At 42.2% G+C, this 14,479-nt stretch overlaps 2 protein-coding genes across 7 annotated transcripts in view; both read right to left on the bottom strand.

The window, feature by feature from the left end:
• LOC106596602 (receptor-type tyrosine-protein phosphatase beta) overlaps positions 1–2,902 on the bottom strand; it is a 159,319-nt gene extending 156,417 nt beyond the window's left edge. Inside the window, exons 1-2 of the mRNA XM_045700228.1 lie at positions 2,283–2,902; positions 1,745–2,024 (exon numbers count right to left, since the gene is read on the bottom strand). Coding sequence (XP_045556184.1) covers positions 1,745–2,024; positions 2,283–2,360 — 358 coding nt within the window. The 5' untranslated portion in view covers positions 2,361–2,902. The remainder of the gene's footprint in view (positions 1–1,744; positions 2,025–2,282) is intronic.
• Positions 2,903–7,567: 4,665 nt separating this feature from the next.
• LOC106598947 (receptor-type tyrosine-protein phosphatase R) overlaps positions 7,568–14,479 on the bottom strand; it is a 117,692-nt gene continuing 110,780 nt past the window's right edge. For 5 of the 6 annotated variants that reach the window (XM_045700224.1, XM_045700225.1, XM_045700223.1 and 2 more), the window contains 2 exons: positions 13,769–14,040; positions 7,568–9,398 (listed from right to left, as the gene is read on the bottom strand). In XM_045700224.1, coding sequence (XP_045556180.1) covers positions 9,305–9,398; positions 13,769–14,040 — 366 coding nt within the window. In that variant the 3' untranslated portion in view covers positions 7,568–9,304. The remainder of the gene's footprint in view (positions 9,399–13,768; positions 14,041–14,479) is intronic. The other variant, XR_006760200.1, reaches the window with a different exon arrangement.

The following is a 14,479-nucleotide window of genomic DNA, read 5'->3' as shown; positions in this document are numbered from 1 at the left end:
GTCTGTTAAAGGTCTTAGTATGATGTATGACCAGACTAGAGTCTGTTAAAGGTCTCAGTATGATGTATGACCAGACTAGAGTCTGTTAAAGGTCTCAGTATGATGTATGACCAGACTAGAGTCTGTTAAAGGTCTCAGTATGATGTATGACCAGACTAGAGTCTGTTAAAGATCTAGTATTGTATGACCAGACTAGAGTCTGTTAAAGGTCTTAGTATGATGTATGACTAGACTAGAGTCTGTTAAAGATCTTAGTTTATGGACCAGACTAGAGTCTGTTAAAGGTCTCAGTATGATGTATGACCAGACTAGAGTCTGTTAAAGGTCTCAGTATGATGTATGACCAGACTAGAGTCTGTTAAAGGTCTCAGTATGATGTATGGACCAGACTAGAGTCTGTTAAAGGTCTCAGTATGATGTATGACCAGACTAGAGTCTGTTAAAGGTCTCAGTATGATGTATGACCAGACTAGAGTCTGTTAAAGGTCTCAGTATGATGTATGACCAGACTAGAGTCTGTTAAAGGGGACATAGCATGCTGAGAAGGTCAAGAGCGGTGCCGTGCACCCTAATCGGCCCAGGCCCTGTGAACCAAACATAGTGTCCTGCCCTCCACTCCCACACCCCACCCACAGGACTCCCTGTATCCGTTAGTACAAAGGAACAATGGAGTCAGGAAATAGCTGGGGTGAGGGAGAGAGAGAGAGAGAGTCTGGAAATACACACTTAAGGTCAGATACTTCTGTTCTGGGCCCCTGCCAAGTGTATGTTCACTTATACAGATGTAGGATATTCATTTAAGCAAGTTTGCTACAGCAGGAAAATAATCCTACAGCAACAGGAAATGTAATTTATTATGTGGATTATAATTAATGGACATTTTTATAGGGGTTGATCCGTTTTTTACGTTTTTTACGTTACGTTAGGGCAAATCAAGTATGACATTTCAAAGGGGAAATTGCAAACTTCAGAATACTTTAAAAAACTAAAATACTCTACAAGTTTGCATTTCCTGCTGTGTAGTTCTCAGCAACAAAAGAGGGATCAAATTAAGATCCTACAACTGTAGAGCCATGTGCGGACACACGCTTGCAGACATGTGCAGGCAAACACACATACACCCATAAGAAAACACGCACACACACGCACACACACACACACACACACACACACACACACACACACACACACACACACACACACACACACACACACACACACACACACACACACACACACACACACACACACACACACACACACACACACACACACACACACACACTTTTACTGGTTTATCACTCTCTCTCAGCAGGGTTTCAGTTCCTGTGGTCATGGTGAAGCCGAGGGAAAACCACATGAAATGTAACAAAAGACTGCATGATGTGATGACAGGCAACAGAGAGCTCTCTCCCTCCTAGGATACAAGTGGAAAAGCCTGTTGCAACAGATAGTAGAATAGGTAACCACACTATGTAACCAAGAGTAGAGGAAACGTGACAACCATAAGAACACAGTCAGAGAAGCTAATGACGTGTGGATTTAAGACATTATAAATGCATTACTCCATAATAAAAGTCAATGAGAAAGAGTGACTATGAAACACTGATTAAACTATGCATCATTTGATGTACACAAATCATACTATTACATATTGACTTGAAATATACAAATCAATGAGAAAAAAACCAAATCTATAATCTATTTCCCTCAACATATAATCCCCAACAAAACCCCAACTTACTGGTCTGCTGGGTGACATTGGCCCGTTGTTCATCTGTGGTGGACATGATGTCCAGGGTGTATGATGTTCCAGGTTCTAAACTCACTACCTGGCATTGAAACGTGCTGTTTTCCTCCAGCTCCTCCACACAGTGTGTTACTCCAGAGCTACTGTCCACAGATAACACAGTGAAGTTACAGTCCTGTCCCGCGGTAGTCAGTCTTAACGTTATAGATTCCATACTGCTGTTGGCCTCGGTTACGTTTATGCTACATTTCTGCTCCTCGGCGGCGGCTACACACTGAAAAGATATTATGTAATGTGTCAAAATAACATTGTAAATTATGTGTAAGCTTTGTTGAGACCAAATGTTTTGGTGAAACTCAAAACACAACAGCATCATACAAACAGCAGCTTCTATCTCTCTCTAGCCTACAGCAACATTTCCCAAATAAATGAACAGAAATAAAAATATATAAACTTTTGAAACTTTTTGATGAGACTTTCATCAAGTGGTTCATTGGATATGATGGATGAAATTATAGTTTTCTAGACTTACCAAGAGAATCCCTGATGCCACACAAAGTGTTAAACAAAAAACGTTACATTTCAGCATTTTGATTGTTGGTTTATACATTATTCACGTCCCAAAAAATTTAAATCCAAAAGTGCATAATCCAAAACCATACTCCAAAAGATATGGCAATCAGCAGAACTGCCTCATCCACTTGAGTAAAACTAAAGTCCTGTGAAGCCTTGCAGTTACAGTGTTCCAAAATCACCCAGAAATGTTTTTCTTCAGAAATTCAGTACTAAGCACTCCCAGTAGATGTTGTGTGAAGACAACTGATCACAGTTTCACATTGGAGACTTCCATCCATTCCACCTCATCCAAACAGTGAGATACTTGAGTCCTTACAGGATATCCTCAACCAGTAGAATGTTTGTATGACTCCAGCTCCAAGCTTCCAAAGCATTCAACCAGACCCCCCTAGACTCTGAATAAGGCAACATTACAATACAGAACTTTGGTGGGTATGAGTCAAATAGTGCGCTGTTGCTACTTCTGTCTCTATAAGTAAAATTTCAATAAAAATATATATTTTTTTATAGATGTGTTTTAAAATATGTGTCTCTAAACTTTCTCCCTTGGAGAGAGAGAGGGCATCAAAAGTCTTTGTTCTCCAGAACTACTTTTAGGTAGTCCACTCCTTTTTCCTTCCTGTATGTACTCCCTCTCTCTCTCTCTCTCTCCCTCTGAAGCCTGGCTCGATGAAACCAAAACTTTCAGTAAACCTCAGAGCTCGAAATGTATTTTCTATTGAAGTTCGTTTTCAATTTCCGGCAACTGAGCATAGTCTGTTGGGTATGACAACAACATCAAACCTCAACAACTACAGTTTCCGTTTACATTTTCACAGATCTACAGTGCAGTCTGGAGCCCTGAAATACTGTAGGCATCTGCCATGTTTCAGAGGCTGTGCCTCATTTCACTTTAACACATTTCACAACATTACCATTTTTTAAATGCTGAAGAGAGACAAGGATGAAATTAAAACCAGATCAGTGTGTGATAGTTTGAAACAGTTTCTCTTTATTGGCAGTAAGGACTATAAAGTCAACGTCTTACAGTAGGTATAGTATCAGCAGTTTCATTAGGTACAGTATCATTTTCTGTTTAGGTACAGGGCAGTTTAGTGGCATCTTCAAGCCGCTAACTGTCTAGCCAAGGTAGTACAACTCTGAACGTAGTACTCTCAAGGTAGTACAACTCTCAACGTAGTACTCTCAAGGTAGTACAACTCTCAACGTAGTACAACTCTCAACGTAGTACTCTCAAGGTAGTACAACTCTCAACGTAGTACTCTCAAGGTAGTACAACTCTCAACGTAGTACTCTCAAGGTAGTACAACTCTCAACGTAGTACTCTCAAGGTAGTACAACTCTCAACGTTGTACTCTCAAGGTAGTACAACTCTGCACAACACAGGGTACTAGAGTAACATCCAGGAATATTCCATGTACAGTACAGTAATATAGTCAACAGAACACTTCAGAGCTGTCTAAAGTTCATAGTATGGCTTCAGTACTAAACCCTCAGTAAACCACCAAAACAATTACTCAACACAATGTTTTAGTTTTAGCTAAGTTTTAGATTTTAGTTTTGGTCTGTTGTTACACACGCTTTTTGAATAAACACTACAAGAGTTGGAATACAGATTAATGGCAACATATTTCCTCCGCACCAACAAGTATTTAGTGAACAGATGTCCAGTCGTACAGTAGAAGATAAAAACCCTTTTCCCCTCAGTAGTAGGAACAACACAAACAGCTGTTTGAGGCCTGCACCTCTCCTTGTGTTGCCCTCCAAACATGTACATTTCATTAAAGCATACATACAATATGTACAGCTTATATCAGATATATAAAGAGTTACTACTGTGGTTATTATGTCAGACAAAGAGAGAACTAATCACAACATTCAAGTCCATTAGTAGTACATAAGGGAAGAACTCATAGGCTTACATCCTAAACGGCACCCTCTTCTCTAGATAGTTCACTACTTGTGATCAGAGCTCTATGGGCCTGTTCAAATGTAGTGCACTTTAAAGGCTCTAGGGTCCCATTTGGAACGCATCCCTTTGTCCTCCTGGCTAATATGGCCATTAAGCCCACATAGTGGATAGATACAACTCTACTAACAGTAAACAATATGCACGGACGGTTAACATTTTATGTATTCAAAACCTTTTTTTTTATCACAAATAATAATACAAAAATCATCCATAAGTACATACAAAAAGTGAAATGTTTCTCAATTCATTGTCACACAACAAACAACAATCTGCATCCTCCTTGATTGAACCCTTGCACATTTTCAGCAGCAAGATAGATTCTTATGTGGTCCTTATAGATATGCCTGACCACAATATGTTTAATGGTCCTTATAGATATGCCTGACCACAATATGTTTAATGGTCCTTATAGAAATGCCTGACCACAATATGTTTAATGGTCCTTATAGATATGCCTGACCACAATATGTTTAATGCTCCTTATAGATATGCCTGACCACAATATGTTTAATGGTCCTTATAGATATGCCTGACCACAATATGTTTAATGGCACTTTCAGATGTAGTGTATATATTCCTCCATCATGCATATTCATGGTTTGCACCTCCATCACTCGGTCGTGTCATGCCATTGTTATGAACGTTCTCAAGCCGCCCTCTACCGGTGGCATTCTGGACGGAGGCTGACTACTGTTTCGTCAAAATCACACTACAGTGCATGGAAATACGATGATATTGCGAAAGTAGTCAAATATTTAGTAGGAAACAACTTAATGCCAGCATTACCATGTCTTCAAATGTACTTTAGACATGGCAATGTTGTCATTAGCTAGCAAAGTTTGTCGAAAATAGCTAGCAATGCTAACGTTAGCTAGCTAAAATCCGGTGGCCTCCCCTCAATTTTAGCTAGCTAGTGAAAGTCAATCTGGCGACATTCAACGTTTTCCTACAAATTATTTGCCTCATTTTGAATTTCATTGTATTTCCAATCCACTGTAATGCGCTTTTGATGAAATCTTCAGCGCTCATTGGCGATGCATTTAATAAAATGCTCAGTCGGGCATCAGTCCAAATTGAACGTTTAAAACAATATTGTGACCAAACATGCAACCCATGAATATAATGTACTTGAAGAGAAGCAGAATGTAGATTATCGACCATCCGGCTATTGAGCACTAAAACCCGAACCTGGAACACAAATATCACTCTGCTTCCCTACTGTTTCAGTGAAATAGTGATACATTCAGTTTGAGGTTCCAGACTACTAAACTATTCTAAAGCATGATCTGTAGGGAAAGCAGCTTCATGAGAATAACTTTGGCTGTTTGTGGGAATCGTCTTGTGGAGTTAAGGACATGACCTCATAGATGTCTTGTTTGAAGAGGAAGGAGCAGGGGGGTATTTGTTTTGACTAGAATCCATCCTGAATACTACTCTGCTTCACTAGTGAGACCATAGTGAAATGGAACGCTACTCAGGATGGATTCCAAGCTAGTAATTGTGCAACTCACTTCAGATTTTCAGGAATTACCAGAAAGGTCTGAAGGGAATCATGTCCAATCTACAGTTGAAGTCGGAAGTTTACATACACTTAGGTTGTTGGAGTCATTAAAAGTCCTTTTTCAACCACTCCACAAATTTCTTGTTAACAAACTGTAGTTTTGGCAAGTCGGTTAGGACATCTACTTTGTGCATGACACAAGTAATTTTTCCAGCAATTGTTTACAGACAGTTTATTTCACTTATAATTCACTGTATCACAATTCCAGTGAGTCAAAAGTTTCCATACACTAAGTTGACTGTGCTTGGAAAATTCCAGAAAATGATGCCATGGCTTTAGAAGCTTCTGATAGGCTAATTGACATCATCTGAGTCAATTGGAGGTGTACCTGTGGATGTATTTCAAGGCCTACCTTCAAACTCAGTGCCTCTTTGCTTGACATCACGCAAAAATCTAAAGAAATCAGCCAAGACCTCAGAAAAAAAATTGTAGACCTCCACAAGTCTGGTTCATCCTTGGGAGCAATTCCCAAATGCCTGAAGTTACCACGTTCATCTGTACAAACAATAGTACGCAAGTATAAACACCATTGGGCCACGCAGCCGTCATACCACTCAGGAAGAAGACACATTCTGTCTCCTAGAGATGAACGTACTTTGGTGCGAAAAGCGCAAATCAATCCCAGAACAACAGCAAAGGACCTTGTGAAGATGCTGGAGGAAACAGGTACAAAAGTATCTATATCCACGGTAAAACGAGTCCTATATCAACATAACCTGAAAGGCCGCTCAGCAAGGAAGAAGCCACTTCTCCAAAACCGCCATAAAAAAGCCAGACTACGGTTTGCAGCTGCATATGGGGACAAAGATCGTACTTTTTGGAGAAATGTCCTCCAGTCTGATGAAACAAAAATAGAACTGTTTGGCCATAATGACCATCGTTGTATTTGGAGTAAAAGGGGGAGGCTTGCAAGCCGAAGAACACCATCCCATCCGTGAAGCACGGGGGTGGCAGCATCATGTTGTGGGGGTGCTTTGCTGCAGGAGGGACTGGTGCACTTCACAAAATAGATGGCATCACGAGGGAGGAAAAATATGTGGATATATTGAAGCAACATCTCAAGATATCAGTCAGGAAGTTAAAGCTTGGTCGCAAATGGCTCTTCCAAATGGACAATGACCCTAAGCATACTTCTAAAGTTGTGGATAAATGGCTTAAGGACAACAAAGTCAAGGTATTGGAGTGGCTTGCACAAAGCCCTGACCTCAATCCTATAGAACATTTGTGGGCAGATTCTGAAAAAGCATGTGTGAGCAAGAAGGCCTACAAACCTGACTCACTTACACCAGCTCTGGTGGAGGAATGGGAGGAATGGGCCAAAATTCACCCAACTTATTGTGGGAAGCTTGTGGAAGGCTACCCAAAACATTTGACCCAAGTTAAACAATTTAAAGGCAATGCCAACAAATACTAATTGAGTGTATGTAAACGTCTGACCCACTGGGAATGTGATGAAAGAAATAAAAGCTGAAATAAATCATTCTCTCTACTATTATTCTGACATTTCACATTCTTAAAATAAAGTGGTGATCCTAACTAACCTAAGACAGGGAATTTTTACTAGGATTAAATGTTAGGAATTGTGAAAAACTGAGTTTAAATGTATTTTGCTAAGGTGTACGTAATCTTCCGACTTCAACTGTATGTATTTGGCATTCAGAAGCTACAGTATATCAGAGTTTGAAATCAGGGTCAGATAATCCATGTCTGATTGACCTTATCATTGTAATAATTGTTTTGTTTCAGAGATAAAGTGTATGGGAATCTATACCATTCAGTCATACAGAGAAACATAATGTCTAAAAGTTTACTGTTACACATCAAAACATGATCTTAATATTGTATAAAACTAAAAGTATTATTATTACTATAATTTAATCTATATGATCAACAATTAAACAAAACATGAGTGCACCATTGTCATTTAAACGCAAACGTTTACATTTTGGTAAAGAAAGTAGTCATATAATTATCTGTGATGCTTCAAGGTCCAACGCAGCCGTTTTTATCTCAATTTCAATTAACTGCCTTACTTTTGTAAGGTACTTATTCCAACATCATAGTATGTGAATACATATTAAACACAGAAATAAAATCATGTTTCTGACTGCACTGGGCCTTTAATTTACAAAGCAATATACCTAAGGAGGGATTTGAAAGCTAAGGAATGGAAAATAAATGATTGTCTGAAAAAAAAAAAGTGTTTTGGTAGTAAGATTAATTTACTGATGAAATGTCATGCCATTTCAGAGCCAGGGTAGATCACACAGTAAGTCATAACATCGAGCTTTGGTATGGAACAACATTGGATCACACGGCGTCCATGACAGTTCTCTGTGAATAAGGTAGATCTATAGGGTGGCCTATAGCAGGGGGCTGCCAAACTCAATTCCTGAAGGGCCGCGTGTCGGCTGGCTTTTTTGTTATTTGCTTCCAATTCAGTGTGTATAATGGCCATCCCCATAGCGTAAAGACCTTTTGATGTGTAGTACCGTGCAGACAGGCCCAATCGTTCCCTCACCTTTCATACACTGATGTTTCAATGGATGATCAACATGCTATCAGAGGTATACTATATGGCAGAGGGGCAGCTTCTAGTGTGTTACTGAGAGAAAAGCCATCCTCCAATAGATTATAACAGTCTTTAGAATAATACCCTTTGTGTATCAGCACATAGTTAAAAATAAAAATCATAATTCAAAAATATCCTAGTAAAGTCACAAAGACAAGTGCTATTAATTTCGACAACGTACCTTTTGCTTTTTAATAGAAACACCATGGACGATTCAAGGACCACAGACTACCTACCCATCTACTGTAGCACATAGTAGTAAGAGGTCAGAGTGTAGGTATACTACAGAATCAATATCAGGCAATCTGATTGGACAGAGCTGCAGTATCAGAAAGTTTGATTGGACAGAGGCAGGTTGCTCACAACAACGTTTTCAGAAGCAGAGCTGCTCACGAATGACAGGAAGTAGTAGAAGAAGAAGAAGAAGAGGAGGAGGAAAAGGAGGAAGGGAAGAAAGCATACGTTACATTCAGAGACAAAATCACCTGTCCATACCTCCGTCTCTCTCTCTGTAAGGTGACTCAATCAATCAGCCAATAGCAGTCCAGGCTGTCCATACCTCCGTCTCTCTCTCTCTGTAAGGTGACTCAATCAATCAGCCAATAGCAGTCCAGGCTGTCCATACCTCCGTCTCTCTCTCTCTGTAAGGTGACTCAATCAATCAGCCAATAGCAGTCCAGGCTGTCCATACATGTCCACAAAGACTAAGCCCACAAGGACATCTACCATCCAATCGTCACCCAAACATCCACTTCCTCATTAGTCACATGACCTCACAGTCACCAGGTAAGATAGGTCCTTCCCACTAGGGGGAATTAAATTCCACTTCCTGAAAAAACCTGGCATGTCCCGTGAAAACTTCCTGGCCTCTGTTCATTGGCCAGTATCGGTGGAGAGGCGGGTCTCGAAGAGGCTCAAGGCGTGGTGGACAAACTCGTACTGCTCCCCTGTCTGGATCAGGCCTCCTCTGAAAAGACACACAGAGACAAGGCAGCCATTAGAATCACGGCAAAAAGAACAGAATGGACCAGTAACAGTGTCAGCATGTTAGTAACATGCTATGAAATACAAGGAGTGGAAAAGTATTATAATAAACTAAACCTTCCATCAATTGTGGCCATGCTACTGTCTGAAAAATAATGAATCCATCTCATACTGTGACTGAAAAACCTCTCTCTTATTTTAGTGCTGCTGAACATTTGGAACATTAATTACCAATGTTCTGTCTCATAATACATTAACCATTTAGGATTCTCTCCAGCTCATTTAAACCTGTGGTAATTAGTCACGATAAAAGGTCATTTAAACTCTTACTCACTCATCGAAACGGTACAGTGGCAGTTAGCTTCAGTACATTCTGTTCAATGATTAACTAAGCTCAACCAAGGCAACATTATGAAGTCCTTGATACCCTGTTGAGCTGCAGGCTACTGCTTCATCCTAATGGATGAGTGCTTTATCCTGGTACAGACAGGCTGTGGGAGATATTTCAGCTTAAACCTTGTTCAGGCTCAGGGGATGAGTGTGTGTGTGTGTGTGTGTGTGTGTGTGTGTGTGTGTGTGTGTGTGTGTGTGTGTGTGTGTGTGTGTGTGTGTGTGTGTGTGTGTGTGTGTGTGTGTGTGTGTTTGAAAGAGATAGGAACATATTATCACATTCTGTTCCTCTCTTGTAAGAAAAACAGTGTCTCATGTACAAGTTTCTTAGCATGATTTATGTCACACCCACCTACATCCCTCCTACCATCCATCCTGAATGTCTGTCTGACTGCCCTCACCCAGCCACATCCATCCTGACTGTCTGTCTGACTGTCCTCACCCAGCCACATCCATCCTGACTGTCTGTCTGACTGTCCTCACCCAGAAACATCCATCCTGACTGTCGAGTCCCAGCCACCACTGTCTGTCTGACTGTCCTCACCCAGAAACATCCATCCTGACTGTCTGTCTGACTGTCCTCACCCAGAAACATCCATCCTGACTGTCTGTCTGACTGCCCTCACCCAGCCACATCCATCCTGACTGTCTGTCTGACTGTCCTAACCCAGCCACGTCCATACTGACTGTCTGTCTGACTGTCCTCACCCAGCCACATCCATCCTGACTGTCTGTCTGACTGCCCTCACCCAGCCACGTCCATACTGACTGTCTGTCTGACTGTCCTAACCCAGCCACATCCATCCTGACTGTCTGTCCTCACCCAGCCACATCCATCCTGACTGTCTGTCTGACTGTCCTCACCCAACCACATCCATCCTGACTGTCTGTCCTCACCCAGCCACATCCATCCTGACTGTCTGTCTGACTGTCCTAACCCAGCCACATCCGCCACGGACACCGACGTCTTGCTTCCAGACAAACTAAACACCTTCTTTGCCCACTTTGAGGATAATACAGTGCCACTGACACGGCCCGCTACCAAGGATTGCGGGCCCCCCTCTCCTTCTCCGTGGCCGACGTGAGTAAGACATTTAAACGTGTTAACCCTCGCAAGGCTGCTGGACCAGACGGCATCCCTAGCCGCGTCCTCAGAGCATGCGCAGACCAGCTGGCTGGTGTGTTTATGGACATATTCAATCGCTCCCTATCCCAGTCTGCTGTCCCCACATGCTTCAAGATTTCCACTATTGTTCCTGTACCAAAGAAGGCAAAGATAACTAAATGACCATCGCACCGTAGCACTCACTTCTGTCATCATGAAGTGCTTTGAGAGACTAGTCAAGGATCATATCACCTCCACCTTACCTGCCACCCTAGACCCACTTCAGTTTGCATACCGCCCCAACAGGTCCACAGATGACGCAATCGCCATCACACTGCACACTGCCCTATCCCATCTGGACAAGAGGAATACCTATGTAAGAATGCTGTTCATTGACTACAGCTCAGCAATCAACACCATAGTACCCTCCAAGCTCATCATCAAGCTGGAGGCCCTGGGTCTGAACCCCGTCCTGTGCAATTGGGTCCTGGACTTTCTGACGGGCCGCCCCCAGGTGGTGAAGGTAGGAAACAACATCTCCACTTCGCTGATCCTCAACACTGGGCCCCCACAAGGGTGCATGCTCAGCATCCTCCTGTATTCCCTGTTCACCCATGACTGCGTGGCCATGCACGCCTCCAACTCAATCATCAAGTTTGCAGACGACACAACAGTAGTGGGCCTGATTACCAACAATGATGAAACAGCCTACAGGGAGGAGGTGAGGGCACTCGGAGTGTGGTGTCTGGAAAATAACCTCACACTCAATGTCAACAAAACAAAGGAGATGATCGTGGATTTCATGAAACAGCAGAGAGAGCAGCCCCCTATCCACATCGAAGGGACAGCAGTGGAGAAGGTGGAATGTTAAGTTCCTGGGTGTACACATCACGGACAAACTGAAAGGGTCCACCCACGGAACAGCACCTCTTCAACCTCAGGAGGCTGAAGGAATTTAGCTTGTCACTGAAAACCCTCACAAACTTCTACAGAAGGACAATTGAAAGCATCCTGTTGGTCTGTATCACCGCCTGGTATGGAAACTGCACCGCCATCAACCGCAAGGCTCTCTAGAGGGTAGTGAGGTCTGCACAACGCATCACCGGAGGCAAACTACCTGCCCTCCAGGACACCTACACCACCGGAAGGCCAAAAATATCATCAAGGACAACAACCACCTGAGCCACTGCCTGTTCACCCCGCATCCATCCAGAAGGCGAGGTCAGTACAGGTGCATCAAAGCTGGGACTGAGAGACTGAAAAACATCTATCTCAGGGCCATCAGACTGCTAAACAGCCATCACTAACTCAGAGAGGCTGCTGCCTACACTGAGACCCAATCACTGGCCACTTTAATAAATGGATCACTAGTCACTTTAAATAATGCCACTTTAATAATGTTTACATATCTTACATTACTCATCTCATATGTATATACTGTACCTATTACCATCTATTGCATCTTGCCTATGTCGCTCGGCCATCGCTCATCCATATATACGTAGTCTTATTCCTTCCCATTAGATGTGTATTAGGTAGTTGTTGGGGAATTGTTAGATTACTTGTTAGATATTACTGCACTGTCTGAACTAGAAGCACAAGCATTTCGCTACACTCACATTAACATCTGCTAACCATGTGTATGTGACCAATAACATTTGATTTGATCCATCTTGACTGTCTGTCTGTCTGTCTGTCTGTCTGTCTGTCTGTCTGTCTGTCTGTCTGTCTGTCTGTCTGTCTGTCTGTCTGTCTGTCTGTCTGTCTGTCTGTCTGTCTGTCTGTCTGTCTGTCTGTCTGTCTGTCTGTCTGTCTGTCTGTCTGTCTGTCTGTCTGTCTGTAATCACTGATGGTCATTAGAGCAACACAAACACAGTAGCATACAAGCAGGAATGAGGACATGGCTTTATCATCACCAGGTGTAGGTAACTCACCTGTCAGCTGTAAACATATTGTACTACATTGGACACATTCCACATACTGTCTAATACTCCAGGTGTAGGTAACTCACCTGTCTGCTGTAAACATATTGTACTACATTGGACCTGTTCCACATACTGTCTAATACACCAGGTGTAGGTAACTCACCTGTCAGCTGTAAACATATTGTACTACATTGGACCTATTCCACATACTGTCTAATACTCCAGGTGTTGGTAACTCACCTGTCTGCTGTAAACATATTGTACTACATTGGACCTATTCCACATACTGTCTAATACACCAGGTGTAGATAACTCACCTGTCAGCTGTAAACATATTGTACTACATTGGACCTATTCCACATACTGTCTAATACACCAGGTGTTGGTAACTCACCTGTCAGCTGTAAACATATTGTACTACATTGGACCTATTCCACATACTGTCTAATACACCCGGTGTAGGTAACTCACCTGTCTGCTGTAAACATATTGTACTACATTGGACCTATTCCACATACTGTCTAATACACCAGGTGTTGGTAACTCACCTGTCAGCTGTAAACATATTGTACTACATTGGACCTATTCCACATACTGTCTAATACTCCAGGTGTAGGTAACTCACCTGTCTGCTGTAAACATATTGTACTACATTGGACCTATTCCACATACTGTCTAATACACCAGGTGTAGGTAACTCACCTGTCTGCTGTAAACATATTGTACTACATTGGACCTATTCCACATACTGTCTAATACACCAGGTGTAGGTAACTCACCTGTCAGCTGTAAATATATTGTACTACATTGGACCTATTCCACATACTGTCTAATACACCAGGTGTTGGAAACTCACCTGTTTGCTGTAAACATATTGTACTACATTGGACCTATTCCACATACTGTCTAATACACCAGGTGTTGGTAACTCACCTGTCCGCTCTGAGCTGACACACAATCCCCAGCACATCCACCACTCCCTCCAGCTCCAACTGACGGCAGCCTATCGTCGTGGCGATGAAGCAGCCCGTTCGGCCAATCCCTGCGCTGCAGTGTACGATGACGGGTCCCTGCGATGGGGAGCCCGTCCTGTCCTCCTCCACGTCTCTCATCAGCTGGAGCAGGGGCTGGGCACTGTCTGGGGTCTTATGGTCCGGCCATGACGTGTACCAGTAGTGCTTCACCACACGACTCTGGGCCCCTTGCTGTGAAAGTAAGATCAAGATTGTGGTTTCAGTCTAACTTAAAGTAACTGTCCAGTGCTTACAGATTTCTATGAAATATGACGTATAATCAATGACAATGTGAGTGAAATAGTTTTCCTTCTAAAAATGTTTAATAAATGATGTTAATAAGCAGCTTTTCTGTTTTGGAATGATGTGGGCGTACCCCAACAACAGAATAGTGTGGGTGTATACCAGTCATAAAAAATATTAATGCGAGTAGATCGATGATTGGCCAGTTCATCCTCTTCAGGAGGATGACATCATCCTCTATGAGAAAATAGCAAGCATTTTGTAAACGGTCTGTTTGAGATAAATGTTTGAGGTGGGGTTTTTTGAAGTGTTTTATTTTCTCCAATTTATGCTTTGGTCACAAACACAAGTAGGGCCTATAGGATGAGTCAACAACATTATTTGGGTA

This window comes from Salmo salar, chromosome ssa17 (genome assembly GCF_905237065.1).
Source record: "Salmo salar chromosome ssa17, Ssal_v3.1, whole genome shotgun sequence".
In the NCBI taxonomy this organism is placed as follows: Eukaryota; Metazoa; Chordata; class Actinopteri; order Salmoniformes; family Salmonidae; genus Salmo; species Salmo salar.
Note: the sequence above shows the minus strand (reverse complement) of the source record. Positions and strands in the feature narration are given on the sequence as shown.